This window comes from Balaenoptera ricei, chromosome X (assembly GCF_028023285.1).
Source record: "Balaenoptera ricei isolate mBalRic1 chromosome X, mBalRic1.hap2, whole genome shotgun sequence".
In the NCBI taxonomy this organism is placed as follows: Eukaryota; Metazoa; Chordata; class Mammalia; order Artiodactyla; family Balaenopteridae; genus Balaenoptera; species Balaenoptera ricei.
The window spans coordinates 64503721-64524007 of record NC_082660.1 but is presented as its reverse complement, the minus strand read 5'-3'; the positions used below and the strand labels follow the sequence as shown (position 1 = coordinate 64524007).

At 46.6% G+C, this 20287-nt stretch overlaps 1 protein-coding gene across 1 annotated transcript in view; it reads right to left on the bottom strand.

Moving 5' to 3' along the window:
- Positions 1-1090: 1090 nt before the first annotated feature.
- PIN4 (peptidylprolyl cis/trans isomerase, NIMA-interacting 4) overlaps positions 1091-20287 on the bottom strand; it is an 88976-nt gene continuing 69779 nt past the window's right edge. Inside the window, exon 4 of the mRNA XM_059911416.1 lies at positions 1091-1181. Coding sequence (XP_059767399.1) covers positions 1091-1181 — 91 coding nt within the window. The remainder of the gene's footprint in view (positions 1182-20287) is intronic.

Below are 20287 nucleotides of genomic sequence, written 5' to 3'. Positions count from 1 at the left end.
TCAGGGTATATGTCCAATAGTGGGGTTGCTGGGTCATATGGTAGTTCTATTTTTAGTTTTTTAAGGAAACTCCATACTGTTCTCCATAGTGGCTGTATCAATTTACATTCAGACCAGCAGTGCAAGAGGGTTCCCTTTTCTCCACACCCTCTCCAGCATTTATTGTCTGTAGGTTTTTTGAATTGTGTCACTTCCTCTTCAAAGCTTCTTGTTCAAACACTGCCTGTAGAATCAGGTCCAAATGCCTAGGCTACCCTTGCAAGCCCTCCCCAGTGTGGTCCTAAGCTATTTTCTCAATAGGGGAAAACACACTAGCTCCCGATTCCCAGGTTTCTATTCCCTGCAACTTCTTTCTTGGAGTCAGACCCACATAGTCACCTGCCACCCAGAGTCTCCTCTTGGACGTCTCCTCAGCATGTCCCAAGTAGAATGCATCCTTTTCCTCTCCCTCCCGCCCCCACAGTGCTTCTATTCCTATAGTCAATGATTTTCTTTTTGGCCCTCAAATTTACCCTGTTCTTGTCTCTCTTCATATTATTTGGACACTTTTTTCTTCCAGGAACATTTTGTTTTTCGCTCCATTCTCCTGCATGCCCCTCCCCTATCTGTTTTTTCTGGCGGACTCTCACCCATCCTTCCAGTCTCAGCTGAGATGTTGCTTCCTCTGGAAAACCTCTGGGAAGAGTAGGGGCCCACAGCCCACCATTTCCCTGTTCTTCTCATCATGGAATTTACCACACTGTATTATAATTGTCTATTCAATTGTCTGTCTTTTCCAGGAGACTGCGAGGTCCTAAAGGCTAATCTTGCTCACCACTGTATCCCCAGTATCTAGCCCAGTAACTGGCACATTGTGAGTGCTGAATGAATGAATGAACGAGAGGTATATCTTGCAGTTCCCCTACAAGCCCTTCCCTCCATCTGTCTTGTATCCTTACTGCACACCTTGTACTTTTTCATTTAAAAAAAAAAAGCCACAGTTTTTGCTTGTGCTTAAGGGGACAAGGTCAGAAAATGTCACTTTCTCAAATCGGAACTAATACAATCAACAATGAATAGATGAGATCAGCCATCTGCAAAATAATCCACTTTAAGGGTTGGTTTGTAAATGTGGTACCAATGAGACAAGGGTGCTTCTCAGGTCTCTATGGTGACCAGCATGTTGCCACAGGCTGGGAATGTGCCAAATATAAAGAAAGCAATAATGTCAATCAATTGTAACCTGATTGCTGGAGATAATGCTGTATAAGCAGGAGGGCCCTTGTCTACAGGAGGTCTTGAAAAGAGTTGAGCCAAAGAGTGACCCATTTTCTGTGTTTGATCGTCATCAAGTGCTACATGCAGTACTTTGCAGTTTACAAAGCACCTCTGTGTGTTACCTCAGTGGATCTCCATGATGACCCTGCCAAGTGGGCCTTATTCATCATTTTACAGATGACAAAAATAAAGTTCAGGGAGGTGAGTCAACTTGCCCTAAATCACTCCCTACCACTAATATCCACACCTTTACTAAGCCCACAGGGAGTGAGAGGTTTATGAACCCAAAGACAGAAATACCTCTAGGGCAGAGATAGAAAGTTCTTGCCGTGACCAGGTGGTCAACCCACCCACTTGGGTTCAGTCTGATTCTGTGCTCAGTTAACAGCTGTTGGCTTTGAAGAGGTTTGACTCAGGGCCTTGGGAGGTGGGTAGGAGTGGTGTGGGGGAGGATTGCTGCCAGGCCAGTCTTTTGTTCATTCAGCAAACATTCACTGGACAACTACTATGTGCACAACAGTGCTAAGAGATTGGAATATAGTGGTGAATGAGACACAGAACTCCTCCCCAAACTGACGGCCTAATTCCAGGAGCCTGACAAGTAAATGTTTATAAATATGGTGTGATGGACGCTTTGAGAAGGGAAACACAGGGCGCTCTGGGGACCCATAGAAAAGCCATCTACAGTGGTCTGGGGGAGGGTCTAGGAAGGCTTCCCAGGGGAATCGATGCCTGAGCTGACAACGGAAGGGACTTAGCAATAGAAAAAGGGGCTGGAGGAACCAGAGGATGGGAAGAACTTTCCAGGGTTAGATAATCAACAAGGACCTACTGTATACCACAGGGAACTAAACTCGATATTACGTAATAACGTATAATGGAAAAGATTCTGAAAAAGAATATATATATATATATATATTTATATATATAACTGAATCGCTATGCTGTACACCTGAAACTTACACAATATTGTAAATCAACTATACTTCAACACAATTTAAAAAAAAAAAAACTTTCCAGGGAGAGAGTGAAAAAGCTGGGGGGGCGGGGGGGGGCGAGAGTTTGTGGCAATGAAAAGAAGGGAAAAGATGTGGTGGTGGGGGGGTTGTGAGATGTGAGCCTGGAGAGAGAATCATAAAATCCAAAGTAATATAATAATAACCTCATAATAATAATGTCTAATACAATATAAGAAGATCCACGATGTTATTAATCGTAATTATTAATCATTAGTTGATTCAATCAATAATAGTTTATATGACTGATACTGCTAAGTTTATAATCATAAGATCTCACTTGCAGTGAATGACTAAAGCACATCTTCTCAGGTCACGGAGCTCAGTGCGTTCCACACACTACCTTCTGTCAGTCTCACAACAAGTCTACCAGGTAGGTGCTGCTATTGTCCTACTTTACAAATGAGAAAACTGCAGGTCAGAGAGTTTAAGAAGTGTACTGAAAGTCACATTCGCTATTAGGTGGCTGGTCTGACATCAGGATCGTGGTTTAATATCGACTCTAGAAGGCATAAATTATGAATTTGGGATTAACATATACACACTACTATATATAAAATAGATAAACAACAAGGATCTACTGTATCGCACAGAGAACTATATCCGATATATTTTTTTTATTTTATTTATTTATTTATTTTTGGCTGCGTTGGGTCTTCATTTCTGTGCGAGGGCTTCCTCTAGTTGCGGCAAGCGGGGGCCACTCTTCATCGCGGCCGATATTTTATAATAACCTATAAGGGAGAAGAATCTGAAAAAGAATATATAATTATATGTGTATATATATATATATATATATGCATATATATATACATATATATATATATATCACTGTACTGTCTACCTGAAACTAACACAACATTGTAAATCAACTGTACTTCAATTAAAAACATGTATATAGACTCCAGAACCTATCCTGGAAAATGGCTTGCTTAATAGCACAGTGCCTCATCACACGTGTATAGGAATTTGGACTTAATCTTTCAATTAATTAATTAATTTATTAATTTATTTATTATTTTTGGCTGCATCGGGTCTTCGTTGCTGTGCGCGGGCTTTCTCTAGTTGCAGCGAGCGGGGGCTACTCTTCTTGAGGTGCAGTGGCTTCTCATTATGGTGGCTTCTTTTGTTGCGGAGCATGGGTTCTAGGCGCGCGGGTTTCAGTAATTGTGACACGTGGGCTTAGTAGTTGTGCCTTACAAGCTCTAGAGCGCAGGCTCAGTAGTTGTGGCACACGGGCTTAGTTGCTCCGCGGCATGTGGGATCTTCCCGGACCAGGGCTCAAATCCGTGTCCCCTGCGTTGGCAGGCGGATTCTTAACCACTGTGCCACCAGGGAAATCCTGGACTTAATCTTAAGAGAAAGTCATAGAAGAGTTTTGGGCAGAGAAGAGACACCCAGATTTTGTTTTCAAAAGCTCACCCTGGCTGCGGGGTGGAAGATGGACTGGAAGGGAGGTAATAGAGGCAGAGAGGGCAGGGGAAGGCTTTGCTTTCTACTCCCTCTCTCAAATGGTGATGGCTTGGACTGGGGAGGTGGTGGTAGGGATGGAGAGAAGGCAGTGGATTCATGAAATATGTAGGAGGTAACATTGACAGGCCCTGGTGCCTGATGGGATGTGGGGAGTGAGGGCAAGGAAAACTTTGAGGATGCCTCCTGGGGCTCTGGCTTAAGCAAATGGATAAATGGAGGAGCCATTCCTCGAGAAGAGGAGCACGAGAGGAGGAAGAGGTTTCAGGGAAGAAGACACCCATGCAGTTCACACTGCAGGGAGAGCACCAAGTGATCCAAGAGGCAGCTGGAGAGATGGTTCTGGAGCCCAGAGAAGAGGTGTGGATCAGGCATCAGGAAAAAGAAGGCATCAGCCATGGAGGGATGAGGTCTCCCAGGTGCGCACAGTGAGCAAGGCAAGGGCAGATGTACCCAACCCGTTTGTAGAAGAACCAAGGGTAAAGGGGCTGCAGGGAACAGCAAAGAGTTGGCTTGCTTCTCTGGGAGGAGACAGCGGGCAGACCTGAGGTAGATTAGAGACTTCAACTTCTTGAACTGAAAGGACCTTTGGAAGGTATTTAGTTCAAACCTCTCTCTCAATTATAGATGCCTCCACAAAGAGGGACACTGGGCAGCCCCATTGCCAATTTGAGCACTCATGTATTTTGTAGCAAGGATGAGGGCTGGGGGGCTGGGTCTTCAGCTATGTGGAGGGCTACTGAGAGCCAATCCCACTCCCTCAACCCATCCCAGTCTGCCTTGGGATACAAGGCTCTCACCTGTGTGACAAGGGTTTGATCCAACTGTTTGAAGAGACAGTATAGCATAGTGGTTTAGCATATGGCCTTTTTTAAAAAAAATAGCTCAGTCTCTCTCTTTTTTGTTTTTTAAATTAATTAATTTATTTATTTATTTTTGGCTGCGTTGGGTCTTCGTTGCTGCGTGCAGTCTTTTTCTAGTTGTGGCGAGCAGGGGCTACTCTTCATTGCGGTGCGCGGGCTTCTCATTGCGGTGGCTTCTCTTGTTGCAGAACATGGGCTCTAGGTGCGCAGGCTTCAGTAGTTGTGGCACGCGGGCTCAGTAGTTGTGGCTTGCAGGCTCTAGAGCACAGGCTCAGTAGTTGTGGCACACGGGCTTAGTTGCTCCACGGCATGTGGGATCTTCCTGGACAAGAGCTCGAACCCATGTCACCTGCACTGGCAGGCGGATTCTTAACCACTGTGCCACCAGGGAAGTCCCAGTCTCTCTTTTTTAAAATTTATTTTTATTATTTTTTAAATCTTTAATTGAAGTATAGTTGATTTACAGTGTTGTGTTAGTTTCTGGTGTACAGCAAAGTGATTCAGTTATACATATATACATATTTTTTCATATTCTTTTCCATTATGGTTTATTACAGGATATTGAATATAATTCCCTGTGCTATACAGTAGGACCTTGTTTTTAAGCATATGGCCTTTACAGCAAGACTGCCTGCGTTCAAAACCTCCACCAACATGCACTAGCTGTGTGACGTTGGGCAAGTCAATTTACCCCCTAACGCGATTCTCAGACTTCCCATCTGTAAAAAGGGATAATAATTGTACCAACCTCATAGCGTTTGTTGTGAGGATAAAATGAACTAGAACAGGGACTTCCTTGGTGGCACAGTGGTTAAGAATCTGCCTGCCAATGCAGGGGACATTGGTTCGAGCCCTGGTCCAGGAAGATCTCACATGCCATGGAGCAACTAAGCCCATGAGCCACAACTACTGAGTCTGTGCGCCACAACTACTGAGTCTGTGCACCACAACTACTGAAGCCCATGTGCCTATGGCCCGTGCTCCACAACAAGAGAAGCCACCGCAATGAGAAGCCTGCGCACCACAACAAAGAGTAGCGCCCACTCACCACAACTAGAGAAAGCCCATGCGCAGCAACGAAGACCCAACACAACCAAAAATAAATAAATAAATAAATTTATTTTTAAAAAAATGAACTAGAACATTCCCTGGCAGGTAGTAAACTCTATTGAATGTTAGCTGATCCTGGCCAACAAGAATGTATCTGACCCATTACAGTTTCCAAATCCAAATTCTCCAGGGCCCAATTGCTCAATAAAAATGCTTAGGGCAGGACTTCCCTGGTGGTGCAGTGGTTAAGAATCCGCCTGCCAATGCAAGGGACACGGGTTCGAACCCTGGTCCAGGAAGATCCCACATGCCGCGGAGCAACTAAGCCCGTGCGCCACAACTACTGAGCCTGCGCTCTAGAGCCTGCAAGCCACAATTACTGAAGCCCGCGTGCCTAGATCCCATGCTCTGCAACACGAGAAGCCACCGCAATGAGAAGCCCGCGCACCGCAGTGAAGAGGGTAGCCTCCCGCTCCTCGCAACTAGAGAAAGCCGGCGCGCGGCAACGAAGACCCAACGCAGCCAAAAATAAATTAATTTTTTAAAATGTTTAAAAAAATGCTTAGGGCATTCGTATAGCAGGAACAACAACAAAAGTGTTTGAGGAAAGAATATGATAGCTGATATTTCAAAAGACTCCATCAAAGGAGTCATCACAGGAAAAAACCGAACTTGGTTGGACTTTCCCTTTTTACATTCTGTGGTAAGTTCTACTCTGAATCACCTACTGATAGCAGTAGTATTGAGTGTAGATTTGGTGGGGGGGGGTGGTTTACAGGTAGAATCTACATCTTTTCAGTAGTTAGAGTCTCTGGATCATAGTCTCATATAATCCCATTTGAGCCTCTCCTCAAGCCTGCGAGGGAGGTGTCATTTATATCTTTCTTTGTAGAGGTAGAAAATAAGGCTCAGAGAGGTCAAGAGTCTTGGCCCAAGTTCACACAATGAATAGGGATGGGGCTGGATGGAAACCCAGGCAGTCTGTTGCCTGAGCCTCCCATGAAGTGGAGGGTTGGTGTTTGTGGTTCTGGAGGGGAGTTCCTCGGCATGGGCCTATTGGTCCCATGTAAGGGGAATTCATGTTTTCATGCAAGGAGTAAGGGAGTAAGGAGGCCCTGGTGGTAGGCCCCAGGCCAGGGTGATTCAGGCAGAAGGCAAAGATGGCTGTTTTGGAAAGCCCCCTCCTTGGGGGCCATATGTTCACAATCAGTATGTGTACCACTGGGGTGGCAGGGGCGGGCTGTCCTGGTCAGTGGCCAAGCCAGATGTTTGTCATGTGACTCCCCACAGCGCAGAGCTTGCTACCACTCACCATATGGGAATTTGTGTGCCATAGCTCCAACCAGCTTCATCCCTTAATTCAGAAGGTTTCAAAGATCCTCTGGGCCGAGGCTGGCCCAAGGCAGAGCCAGGGAGGAAGAAGGTTGGCCTCCCATCCTCTCACAACTCCCTGTTGGGGCCCGTTTCCTCGCACATGACTTTCTTTCCCTCACACTCTTTCTATGCCCACATGCTCCCTGTCCTCCTGCAGCTTTCCCCACCGTAGGACGCCCACTAAGGCCTGCCTGGCCATTGGCTCCATGTCACCCTGCCTGTTGTGAAGGATGAATCCCTTTGCCCCTCTTTTCCTCCTAACAAAGCCCCACTCATCCTTACAGTCCCCTCCAATGTTGGTTGGCCCTCCTATGAAGCTTCTTCAGCTTCCCCAGAAAGGGAAAGGCAGAGGGGCAAGTGCTCAGGGAGCACATACTCTGTGTCAGCTGTAGCCCTGGGGGTTTTACATACCTCACCTCATTCAATCTTCACAGCAGCCCTGTGAGGTTCTACAGGTAAAGGAACCCAGGTTCGGTGATGGAAAGCAACCTGCGCAAGGTCTCACAGCCGAGAAGGGCAGGGATCTAGCACAATTTAACTCCCAAATTCCTATGAACTTGAACTCTCTCCGGATTATACCGCACTGCCTGTCCCAGGACACGTTCCTCCTTGATCACCTTCAACTCCTTTCTTTTTATCCTACCACATGTCCAATCCATCAGCAAATCCCATTGGCTCTACCTTCAAAGTATATCCAGAATCTACCACTTCACCATCTCCACAGGCACCACCCTGGTCTAAGCTCCCATCATCTTTCACCTGGATTACTACAGTGGTACCCTAACTGCTCCTTTGCCCCCCCCTCCCACCGTGCTCCTAACTGCTTCACCCTTGCCCCTCACCACCCTCCGCCTCAACACACACACAGTCTATTTATCACACAGAAGCTAGAGGGAGCCCATTAAAACACAAGTCAAATCATGTGTCTTCAACTCAAAATCCTGCCCTGGCTCTTGTTTCACTTACAGTGTCCGTCCTTATGTTGACCTACATGGCCTGTGTGCTCTGTTTCTGCCTCTCTCCTAACCCTCTCTCCCTTGCTCACTCTGCTCTGGCTATTCTGGACTCACTGCTGCTCCTCTGGATACACCAGACATGGTCTTGTTTCAGGGCCTTTGTACATACTGTTTCTTCTGCCTGGAACATTCTTGGAAATCTGCACAGCTTGCTGCCTCACTTCTTTCAAGTCTTCATTCAAATGATACCTTCTCAGTGAGACTTTCACCATCACCCTGTTTAAAATTTTCCACCCCTGCCCTACCAACGCTTCCTGTTCCTACTTGCCTGTTTTATTTTTCTCCCTTGTTTGCACTTATCACCAATTGTGATGGCTCATTTTATGTGTCAACTTGACTGGGCCATGGGGTGCCCAGATATTTAACTAAACATTATCTCTGGGTGTGCCTGTGAGGGTGTTTCTGTATGAGATTAACATTTGAAACCGTAGACCTGAGAAAAGCAGATTGCCCTCTCCAATGTGAATGGGCCTCACCCAATCCATTGAAAGCCTGAATATGATAAAAGGTTGAGGAAGAAAGAAATCCTTTCTCTCTGTGTGAGGGATATCAGTTCCCTCTTGCCTTTGGACTTGGACTTGGACTGGAACTATCTATACCATTGGCTCTCCTGGGGCTCCAGCTTGCCCACTGCACGTCTTGGACTTCTCAAGCCTCCAAAATTGCGTGAGCCAATTCCTTATAGTAAATCTCTTTATGTATGTATACACATCCTATTGGTTCTGTTTCTCTGGAGAACCCAGACAAATACACCAACCAACAGTATACTTTCATTATTTAAGAAAAAAATTGTTGGTCTCCCTCCATGCCAACGTAAACTTCATGAAGGCAGGGATTTTTGTCCGTTTTGTTCACTGCTGTATCCTCAGCACAATGCCTGGTACTTAATAAATATATGTTGAATGAATAATGGCCCTTATAATTGTACCTTGTTTGTGTGTCTTGTGTATGTGTGTGGGTGTGTGTGTGTGTCTCCCAGGAGTCTGTGACATACTGCACCACAGAATGGCCTTTGCAGCCCTAATGCCAGGCAAAGTGCCCACCACCAAAAGTGCCCAGTACATATTGAATGAAATGCCTTGATATGATCCATCCAGAATGTTGAGCTTCCAGAACCAAACAGGTGCGGACAAAGAATGTTGCCTGCCATTCCAGTAAACATCAAATGTTGCCGCCATCAAGCCATAAGCCACTGCAGCCTCCCCCCACATGCATCCCTTCAAGGTGCACCCTGAGGGGAATTCAGATGGAGAAAACCAGAAAACATTCCTTTGCTTTGGATACTGACTGGCCTTAGATAGTTAAGATGCATATCTAAGGAAGAATTTCAATGACCCCAGACTCTTGCATCTACTCATGCGTAGAAAAAGCACTAAAATAATTAACTGAGATAGCTGATCCTCATGACTAGCAGTAACTTTTCCCAAGATGTATGCTTGACATTATGTATTTCCCAGGCCAAAAAAAAAAAAAAAAATTCCTGTGTATCCTGGCCCCTCCCCTACCTCTTTAGGAGCAGCTCCTGAGAGCCATGTGAGAGGCTGACTCCCGGGCTACAGTCCTCAGTAAGGTCCCCCTCCCCCCCCCCACCCCCACCCCCATCCCCCCAAACTTAACTTGAAACTGTTAGGTTGTGTGTTTTTCTTCAATGGGCGCAGGACAGAGCCCTCCTCAGTACCCTCCTCAGTACCGAGTGCAGGAAGACTCCCTCTCTGTTTCCCCCACCCCGCCCCAAACCCCAACCTCGGCTCAGCCACTTCCGCCCGGCCTCCCTCCCTCCCTCCCTTGCCTCTTCCCTCCCTTCCCCCAGCCAAGCCCTCCGCGCCCGCCCGGGTACAGGCGATTATCTGGGGGTGGTAATTATTGCGAGTAAATTGGAAGTTGTTTTGCCCAGGGCTGTGTCTCACGCAGGTCGATTTGTATGCTTCCTGGGCACTTGTGACAATCCAGAAATGCCATAGCAACGGCCCCGGCGCCACCGGGCTCCGGGCGGCCGGCAGGGCCGGGGGCACAGCCGCACTCCCAGGCCGGCCTCCCGGAGCCTCGTTTTCCCCGTTGCTACCACCGGATGTTATACTAACCCGCACGCGGGCTGTCGTGGGGCAGAAACAAGATAATGGCCGGAACAGTTTGTACAACTGTAAATCGAGGGCCGGTTTTGAGAACAATGATTATTCTTCTCTGTGGGATTGTCTCCTTTCCCATTTATTTCTCCCCGCCTTTCTGCGGCTCCCCCTGCCGCCTCGCCCCCGCCCGGAGCCAGCGCCTGCCAGATTCCCCCGCCGCCGCAGGAGCGAGGGCCCTGCTGGCCCGCCTTTGTTCAGTGCAAAAATCACGGCCCCTGAACACCTTTTGGCGATGAGGCCCACAGAGATACTGCCAGCTCATCCCGCGGGGGCCAAGCCACTGATTAAATTGTATTCACTCTGCCTTTCGGTCATTCAGATGGGCTGGGACGAGGCCAGCTGGAATTAGTGACAAATTTGAAGCAGAGAATATTGACAAAGAAAGGACGTTTTATTGCCTGCAATGACACGCGATAATTCAAAGGAGGCTCCCTGAGTGTTTCCAAAGAGAGATTTAGTCAGGGAATAGATAAGACTTTTGCTAATTATTTGGATAGACGCAGACCTTAAAGTCCTTAAAATCAGTTTTGTTCCTTCCAAGGAGATGAAAAACAACCCTTCCTTCTCCAATCGCCTCCTCTGTATCTAAATCTGAGATCCTGACCAAGAGAAGGCTTTGAAAACAAGAAAGCACTGTTGAACTATTCATTCATTCCAAACATTTTTTAAGCACCTACTATGTGCCAGAACTATTGCGGGTATTGGACATCCAGATATGGAGCTAATGTTCTAGAGGAGGAACAGACAGTATGGAAGTAAACAGAAAGGAGATAAGTTTAAATAGTAGTAAGGGCTCTAAAGGATATAAACAGGAAGGTCTCGAGGGAGAGGTGGCTGAGATTTAAATGATAAGGAGCCAGCCATACTAAGATTTTAGGGGAAGGTGTTCCTGGCAGAGGGAATAGCAAATGTAAAGACCCTCTGTGGAAATGGGCTTGGTAGTTCCAAGAAGAGAAAGCCAATGTGGTTGAGGTGAAATGAACAAACAAGATGAGATTCGGACAGGCCAGGTCTCTAGGGATTTGCAGGCCACAGTAAGGAGTTTGCATGGTATTTTCAGTGCATTGTGAACTCACTGAAAGGTCTTAAGCAAAGGCGTGATGTGATCTGGTTTATATTTTTAAAAAAGATTATTGGCTGCTGTTTGAAGAACGGATTAGATTTTCCTAATAAGAAAAATGGACTGGGAGACAGGAATAGGAGTACAGGGGCTGGTTAGGAAGCCATTGGTAAATGCCAGGTGGCTTAGGCTTGGGTGCTTGCAGTTGGGTGGGGAGAGGTGGAGAGCTTCAGGATGTATTTTGAAGACAGAGCCCACTGGGCTTGGTGGTGGATTGGATGAGGGACAGAGAAGAGACAGCGTTTCTAGTTTCTGGGTTTGGGACTTGAGCAACTGAGTGGATGGTGGTGTCATATATAGAGATGGGGAAGACTGGAGCAGATCAGGTTTGAGGGTTGGGAATCGATACTTCTCTTTTGGATGTTTTCAGTGTGAGATCTCAGGGACGCCTTGGTACAGGAGTCTGGGGCTCAAGTGAGAGGTTTGGACCCAAGAAAGACATTTGGGAGTCCTTAATATTTAGCTAAGAGTTCTGAGAATTCTTGGTGACTTGTTCAAAGCTAACAGTAGGCTAGAACAGAAACGGGGGATGGGGGTGGGGATAAATGCCTCCCTCCCTGCCTCCAAAACAATACCCTTGCCCTCCACTTGAATGCCCTTGACCTGTCTCAGTGAAGACTTACTCTCAGGGGAGATGCAAAATAAAACTATCAGGTATGCCTTTTTAATAGTTAGAAAGGTGAAGATCAAAAGGTTGGAAAACACTGTTAGCAAAGATGTGGGGAAACAGCACCCTCATATATTGTTCATGCGAATGTAAGTTTGCCCATCCCTTATGGAGGGCAATTTAGCAGGTTCTATCAAAATGAGAAAGACACAAACACTTTGACCCAACAATTCCACTTTTAGGAAATTATCCTACAGATATACTCACACATATTCACAGAAATGCATGTACCAGGATACTTATTGCCGCAATGTTTGTGATAGCAAAAGATTGGAAAAAATATCCATCAACGAGACTGTTCAAATAAATTAAAATGCACTCTTACAATGGCATATATGCAGCCATTAAAACAAAGGAAGCTCTTGATGTTTTTATTTACTATTTTTTAATTGAGATGAAATTCACATAACATTAACTTCACTATTTTAACCATTTTAAAGTGTAAAATGCAGTGTCTTTATGTTTCTTTTTTTTAACATTTTTATTGGAGTATAATTGCTTTACAATGGTGTCTTAGTTTCTGATTTATAACAAAGTGAATCAGTTATACATACACATATGTCCCCATATCTCTTCCCTCTTGCCTCTCCCTCCCTCCCACCCTCCCTATCCCACCCCTCTAGGTGGTCACAAAGCACCGAGCTGATCTCCCCATGCGATGCAGCTGCTTTCCACTAGCTATCTATTTTACATTTGGTAGTGTATATGTGTCAATGCTACTCTCTCACTTCGTTCCAGCTTACCCTTCTCCCTCCCCGTGTCCTCAAGTCCATTCTCTATGTCTGCGTCTTTATTCCTGTCCTGCCCCTAGGTTCATCAGAACCTTTTTTTTTTTTTTTTAGATTCCATATATATGTGTTAGCATACGGTATTTGTTTTTCTCTTTCTGACTTACTTCACTCCGTATGACAGACTCTAGGTCCATCCACCTCACTACAAATAACTCAATTTCGTTTCTTTTTATGGCTAATATTCCATTGTATATATGTGCCACATCTTCTTTATCCATTCATCTGTCGATGGACACTCAGGTTGCTTCCATATCCTGGCTATTGTAAATAGTGCTGCAGTGAACATTGTGGTACATGACTCTTTTTGAATTGTGGTTTTCTCAGGGTGTCTTTATGTTTTTATGTGAAACACTGTCCAAGATATATTGGTAAGTGCCTACCCTCACTCACCTTCGGTTCCCACTTCTGCTGGTGATAGTGGGAGGGACTTTTTCCAATGGGTATCTTTGAAAAGCCTCCATGACCCAGGACGCTGAGAGGGTTTGTTGCTAGGGAAAGGTGGCGGTAATATATTAATCAGTGGTTCTCAGACTGCTGCACATTAGTGTCACCTGGGGAGATTTTTAAAATGCCCTTGCCCAGGCTCCACCTCTAGAGATTTTTGATTTAATTAGTCAGGAGTGGGGCCTGGGCATGATTTTTTAAATTGAGGTGTAATTAACACATGGTAAACTGCATAGGTCTTTTTTAAAAATTTATTTTAATTTATTTATTTTTGGCTGTGTTGGGTCTTCTTTGCTGCGTGCAGGCTTTCTCTAGTTGCGGCGAGCGGGGGCTACTCTTCGTTGTGGTGTGCCGGCTTCTCATTGCGGTGGCTTCTCTTGATGTGGAGCACGGACTCTAGGCGCAAGGGCTTCAGTAGTTGCAGCATGCAGGCTCAGTAGTTGAGGCACACGGGCTCTAGGGCACGTGGGCTTCAGTAGTTGTGACGTGTGGGCTCAGTAGTTGTGGCTCGCAGGCTCTAGAGTGCAGGCTCAGTAGTTGTGGCACATGGGCTTAGTTGCTCCGTGGCATGTGGGATCTTCCTGGACCAGGGATCGAACCCGTGTCCCCTGCATTGGCAGGCGGATTCTTAACCACTGCGCCACCAGGGAAGTCCCCAATCATTTTCTTGTTGATTTGTAGGAACTCTGTATATATTCTGGATACTAGTCCTTTGTCAGATACATGTATTGCAAATATAATCACTGTTTAAAAGATCCCCAGTGATTCTAACGTGAATCTAGGGTTGAGAACTCCTGGTACACTAAAGATCAGCCCCAGAGGCTCCCTACTTTTATGGGTCTCCAAATCTGCCCCCTGACAACTATGCCTGAGGACTGGTTCTTCAATCTATGTGAACATCCAGGTCTGTGAGGATTTTAGGAGTGAGGGGTGCCTTGTCAATCTTCCTCCTGTGGATCTGTCTGGCTTCTTGGACAGGTCTATTCATCTGAATTGTTCTCTTATCCTCTGATATGAGACCTTGGGTAAGTGTTTTCTTGTCTCCACCCTAAAATTTTCCTCATGTGAAACTTGACCTTATTGCTTGACCCATTCTTACCACGTTGAGATGGTGTGTGTCAAAGGGACAAAGATAAGTTTTCTCCTGAATGGAGCAAGCTATATCCCAGGCACAGAAGGAGTGTGAATTTCTGTATCTCCTCTCAGCCATCATCCTCAGTCTGCCTACCTGCTCACTGATAGGGAGACTCACTTTCTAGTAGCCTCGGCAACCATTCACCAAGGGGCTGCGAGTTGATAGCCTGGTCCTGGTCTCTTTGAATCTGCTGTGTACTTGCTTCATGACCTTGCATAATGCAGTTAACCTCCCTGAGTTTTGATATCCGTGGCTGGTGAAGGAGAACTGTCATTTCTTGCTTGTTGTAGGGGAAATGGCTGGCATAAAGTAGGTGCTCACAAAGCCATTAGTTCCCTCAGAAGGGGAGCTGGGAAAGCTTGGCTCTAGGAGCAGTGCAGCTGGGCTGTGAGAGGAGCTCTCTGCTTGGGGATTTGCCATGCCCTCAACATGCCCTGGTGTCATGTATCTGCCCCTTCCCTCCACACCTTCAGAGGCCTAGACTGGCCAAGGTCCCTCCTGCTGTGTTGTCCTCGCCCTGCCCTTCTTGGCTAATTTGAACAAAGCATCCCACGAGGGCCCCTAGGCTCTTTAAGCTCAGAGCAGATGGCTGGGAAGCCAGTTCTTTGGGACATACAGTTCCTGACTCAGATCTGGGCAGGGGGCCAAGGCCTTCGAAGGGCTGGAGAAAAACGTAACCCTCATCCCCCACACGAGAGCTTGTAGTTTTTACTGTCTGTCTCTTTTAGTGCCAAAGAAGAAAGAAAAAGGACCACAGAGGTTAAGATTAAGTCCCCCCAACCCGACACCTCCAGGAATCCCTTCTTGGGCTTCCAGGGTGGAGCCTTGATTCCAGCTTTTGGGAGAGGCACCCATCCGTGTAGGGAGGGTTTCTCTGCTGCTTCAGGGGGTTGAGGAAGCTGAAAAGGAACTCACAGGGAGCTCCCAGAAATGCCCTTGACCTGGGGAACAAGTGGGTACAGGACATCCAGAGAATCTACAACTCTTGGACCTGGCTAGAGCCCATCCATCTCACAGCCAAGCATGCATGACTTTGTCCCTGCCCAAGATTTGGGAAAGGAATAGAAAAGAAAAGTCTTGTTCCTGGGTGTAACTCAGATTCCTTTACGCTATTTCCAGGCCCCTCTTGAAGCAGGTTCAAGAGGGAAACAGGGCAATGCCGGCAAGAGGAGTGGTTGGGATGGGCATGCTTGGACCTCCCCTCTTCCCTGGTTCCTGGTCCCTATTATTGTTTTGGATATATCAATCCCACCCACAGCCTCATTCAAGCTCAACATGGTGCCCATTGCTCTCCTTTAGGATTAGTGAATTGACAATTCATCCATCCATCCCTCCAACAAATATTTACTTATCAGCTACTACGTGTAGGTACTTGCTAAGCTCTGTGAAGCTGTAACTGTGCAAAAGACAGATCTGTCCTTCACACAGCTCACATGAACATGGGGGAGCCAGAGAGGTAATCAGGCAGCCACATTCCATGGACTAAATCTAAAGATAAAGGCAAGGTGTGTCACATTGCATCACAGAGGACCACTGCTGAGAAGGATCATGGAAGGTCTCTGGAAGGAGGGAGACCTAAGAGCCAAGGAGTGGATTAGGGGATAGTGAGACAAAAAGGAAAGTCCAGACAGAGGAAACAGCACGTGAGAGGGCCTAGAGGCAAGATTTGAGTAAGTGGAGGTGGTTCAGTTTGAGACGATCATGGGGTGTGTGTGTGTGTGTGTGTGTGTAGGGGCCGTGAAGAAGTGAGACATAAGGTGGGAGAAGCAGTCAGGCGCCAGATCAGGGAGGCTTTGTAAGCCATGGTGAGAAGGCAGGATTTGATTTTGAGGGCAAAGAGGTGGCTTTGAAGGGTTTAGACTGGCCCATGACATGATCAGATTGGTGTTTTTGCAAGATCACTCTGGTTTCTGGGTGCGGAGACAATGAGGCACAGGCACAAATATAAAAGCTGGAAGAAAGTCAGGAGGCTATTGCAGTGAGCCAGGCTAGAGATAATGGTGGCATAGACCAGAATGGTGGCAGTGGAGATTGGCAGTGGCAGTTGGATTTGAGATATATTTTGGAGGTAGAGGCAACAGGACTTGTTGGTAGATTGGAAAGATGCCTCCCAGTTTCTGACTTGAACAATTGGGGGATTGGTAGTGCTGTTCATGGAGACAGGGAATATTGAGGGAACAGGTGTAGGGGAAGGTAGGAAATGAAGTCAGTGTCATGTTGAGTTCGACCTTCCAGGAAGACATGGCCTGTAGCCATCTGGCCATATAGGTCTGAAACTCAGGAGAGAGGATGAGGTTACAGACAGAATTGTTTGTTTGTTTTTTTTTAAATATATTTATTTATTTATTTTTGGCTGTGTTGGGTCTTCGTTGCGGTGCGTGGGCTTCTCATTGCGGTGGCTTCTCTTGTTGCGGAGCACAGGCTCTAGGCACATGGGCTTCAGTAGTTGCAGCACGCAGGCTCAGTAGTTGTGTCTCATGGGCTCTAGAGCACAGGCTCCGTAGTTGTGGCACGCGGGCTTAGTTGCTCAATGGCATGTGGGATCTTCCCGGACCAGGGCTCGAACCCGTGTCCCCTGCATTGACAGGCGGATTCTTAACCACTGCGCCACCAGGGAAGTCCGACAGAATTGTTATGTGTTGGGAGTGGATGAGGTAGCCCAAGGAGAGTGGAGGATGCCATGTTTTCTACAGCAGCACTGTCCTTCCTGTCAAAGGATTCCCTCCCCTTTGGTGCCTGCTTCAACCCAAACCCTAGGAGACAGTTTAGAAGGCACTCATCAGACTTTGCAATTTAGTGCAAAGACCCTGTGGATAATCCTAACTCCTGGCTCCCTCTTTCCTCTCAGTTCCTGTCATTTCCACAGCATCTCAGGCTGACTTGTTTCCAATAAGAATTTATCCAGCCCCGAGGCTTCCCTGGTGGCACAGTGGTTAAGAATCCACCTGCCAATGCAGGGGGCACGGGTTCAAACCCTGGTCCAGGAAGATCCCACATGCCGTGGAGCAACTAAGCCTGTGTGCCACAACTACTGAGCCCGTGTGCCACAACTACTGAAGCCTGCGCGCCTAGAGCCCGTGCTCCGCAACAAGAGAAGCCACTGCAATGAGAAGCCCGCGCACCGCAAAGAAGAGTAGACCCCACTCGCCACAGCTAGAGAATGCCCGCGTGCAGCAGTGAAGACCCAATGCAGCCAAAAATAAAATAAATAAAATATATAATTTTTTTTTTATAGAGGAGCTTGTTAACCCAGTGAATTTCTTTTTTTTTTAAGCAGATATTCATTTTTAGTTATTTATTTATTTATTTTTGGCTGTGTTGAGTCTTCGTTTCTGTGCGGGGGCTTTCTCCAGTTGCGGCAAGCGGGGGCCACTCTTCATCGCGGTGCGCGGGCCTCTCACTATCGTGGCCTCTCTTGTTGCGGAGCACAGGCTCCAGACGCACAGGCTCAGTAGTTGGGGCTCACGGGCCTAGTTGCTCCGCGGCATGTGGGATCTTCCCAGACCAGGGCTCGAACCCGTGTACCCTCCATCGGCAGGCAGATTCTCAACCACTGCGCCACCAGGGAAGCCCCCCAAATATATAAATTTAATTTAAAAAAAGAAAAGAATTTATCCAGCCCTGGGGCCAGGCCAGCTGCCATTCTTAGGAAATTTGGTTTCCGGCTCCCCCTGCTGGCGGAGCTGGAGATGACTCACCTCCTCCGAGCACCTTCCCTCCTGCTTCCCCTGGAACAGACGCCTCTCACCCCCAAAAGAGGGAATTAAGACCTCAGTCTCAGTCCCCTTCTCCACCTGCCAACAAAACCTCCATCCACTTTAGAACCTTAGCTAGAAATAGGGGAGGAAAGCCTAATTAGGTATCTGGGAATCACAAATTAAATTCTTTCTGTTTCCAAATCACTTTCTTCTTTTTTAGGCCCCCAACCCACTCTTGGTCTCCTTGCCCATGAAGACTTCATCTGGTTATTTTTACCTATCTATCTCTAAAAATACTCTCTCCCATTCTCAGTCCCCAAGAGCAGCATTTTGCTGACATCAAGTTGGCTTCCCTCCTCCTCATATGCAGGGAAGCCGAGGTCTGTACTGGAAAGAGCACTTGGCTGGGAGTCAAGGAACTTAGGTCTGAATCCCATTTCTGCCACTGATTCAGGGTGTAACCTCAGACAAGCCACATCCTTCTTTCCCAGTGGCAGTTCCCTCACCTGTGACATTGCACTGGACTCCAGAAAACGGTTCCAACTTTAGCATTCTAGGCTTTGCTCCAGTCACCGTATCCTTTTCAATTCTTCCCATGCATCAAGCTTTCTCCTGTCACAGGGTTTTTAGTAATGCTCTTCCCTCTTCCTGAAATGCTCTTCCCTTCCCTTTTTATTTATTTTTTGTTTAATTAACTCCTCTTTATCCTTCAGCTCTCAGCTCAAATACTACTTTCTCAGAGAAACCTTTCCCAGTCCTTCCAGACTGGGTCAGGTACCTCCTCAGATGCTCTCAGAACTCCCTGGAGTTTTCCTGCTTACAAACCTCACCATGGTCTGTAATTTTCCACATGCTTGCGTGATCATTGTTTCAAGTGTACCCAACCCCCAGCCCCCAATCAAAATTTAAACTCCTTGATAGCAAGAATCTGTCTGTCTGTTTTGCTCACCACTGTTCCCCAGCACCCATATCCTTGCCTGGCCATCTTGTAAAGGCTTAACATATATTTATTAAATAAATGAATAATAGAAGAATGAATCCTTCTTTTCACCTATCAGCTGCTTTCTATATCTAACTAGCATTGTATTTAAGAGCAAAAAGTCAAAAGCCAGGCTGCTTGTGTTTGAAACTCAGCTTTACCACTCACAAGCTGTGTAAACTTGTAAAACTTATTCAGTCTTTCTTGTGCCTCAGTTTCCTTATCTATAAAGGGATTTTAATAATGGTATACACTACCTAACAAGGTTGTTGTGAGGATTAAAAGAGTTAATATATGTAAAGCGCATACAACAAGGCCTGGCACTCAAGTGCTCTATTAGTAATAGTTATTGTTCTTTTTAATTTTTTAAAATTTATTTATTTAATTTATTTATTTTTTGGCTGCGGTGGGTCTTTGTTGCTGTGTGCAGGCTTTCTCTAGTTGCAGCGAGTGGGGGCTACTCTTTGTTGTGGGGCGTGGGCTTCTCATTGCGGTGGCTTCTCGTTGCGGAGCACAGGCTTCAGTAGTTGTGGCACGTGGGTCCAGTAGTTGTGGCGCACGGGCCTAGTTGCTCCGCGGCATGTGGGATCTTCCCGGACCAGGGCTCGAACCCGTGTCCCCTGCATTGGCAGGCGGATTCTCAACCACTGTGCCACCAAGGAAGTCCCAGGGCTTCCCTGGTGGCGCAGTGGTTGAGAATCCGCCTGCCAATGCAGGGGACACGGGTTCGAGCCCTGGTCCGGGAAGATCCCACATGCCGCGGAGCAACTAGGCCCGTGCGCCACAACTACTGAGCCTGCGCGTCTGGAGCCTGTGCTCCACAACAAGAGAGGCCGCGACAGTGAGAGGCCCGCGCACGGCGATGAAGAGTGGCCCCCGCTCACCACAACTAGAGAAAGCACTCGCACAGAAACGGAGACCCAACACAGCCAAAAAGAAATAAATAAATAAATTTTAAAAAAAAAGGAAGTCCCAGTAGTAGCTATTGTTCGTATTCTGCCTCATCCATCTCTCCATTTACCTATTCTGAACTCTCCCACAAGGCCTCATTATCTTATTTCCGGTCTGTGAGTGCAGATGACTCAGTGTAATTTGCAGATTAGAAAGCAAAGGTTTTTTTATTTTTTATTTTTATTATGGAAAATTTCAAACATGCAGAGAAGTAGAGAGAAGAGGATAATGAACCTCTGTAACAAGCTTCAACAATTATCAGCATTTTGCCAATCTATGTTCATCTGTCTCTCATTTTTCTCTCTACTGGAGTATTTTAATGTAAATCCC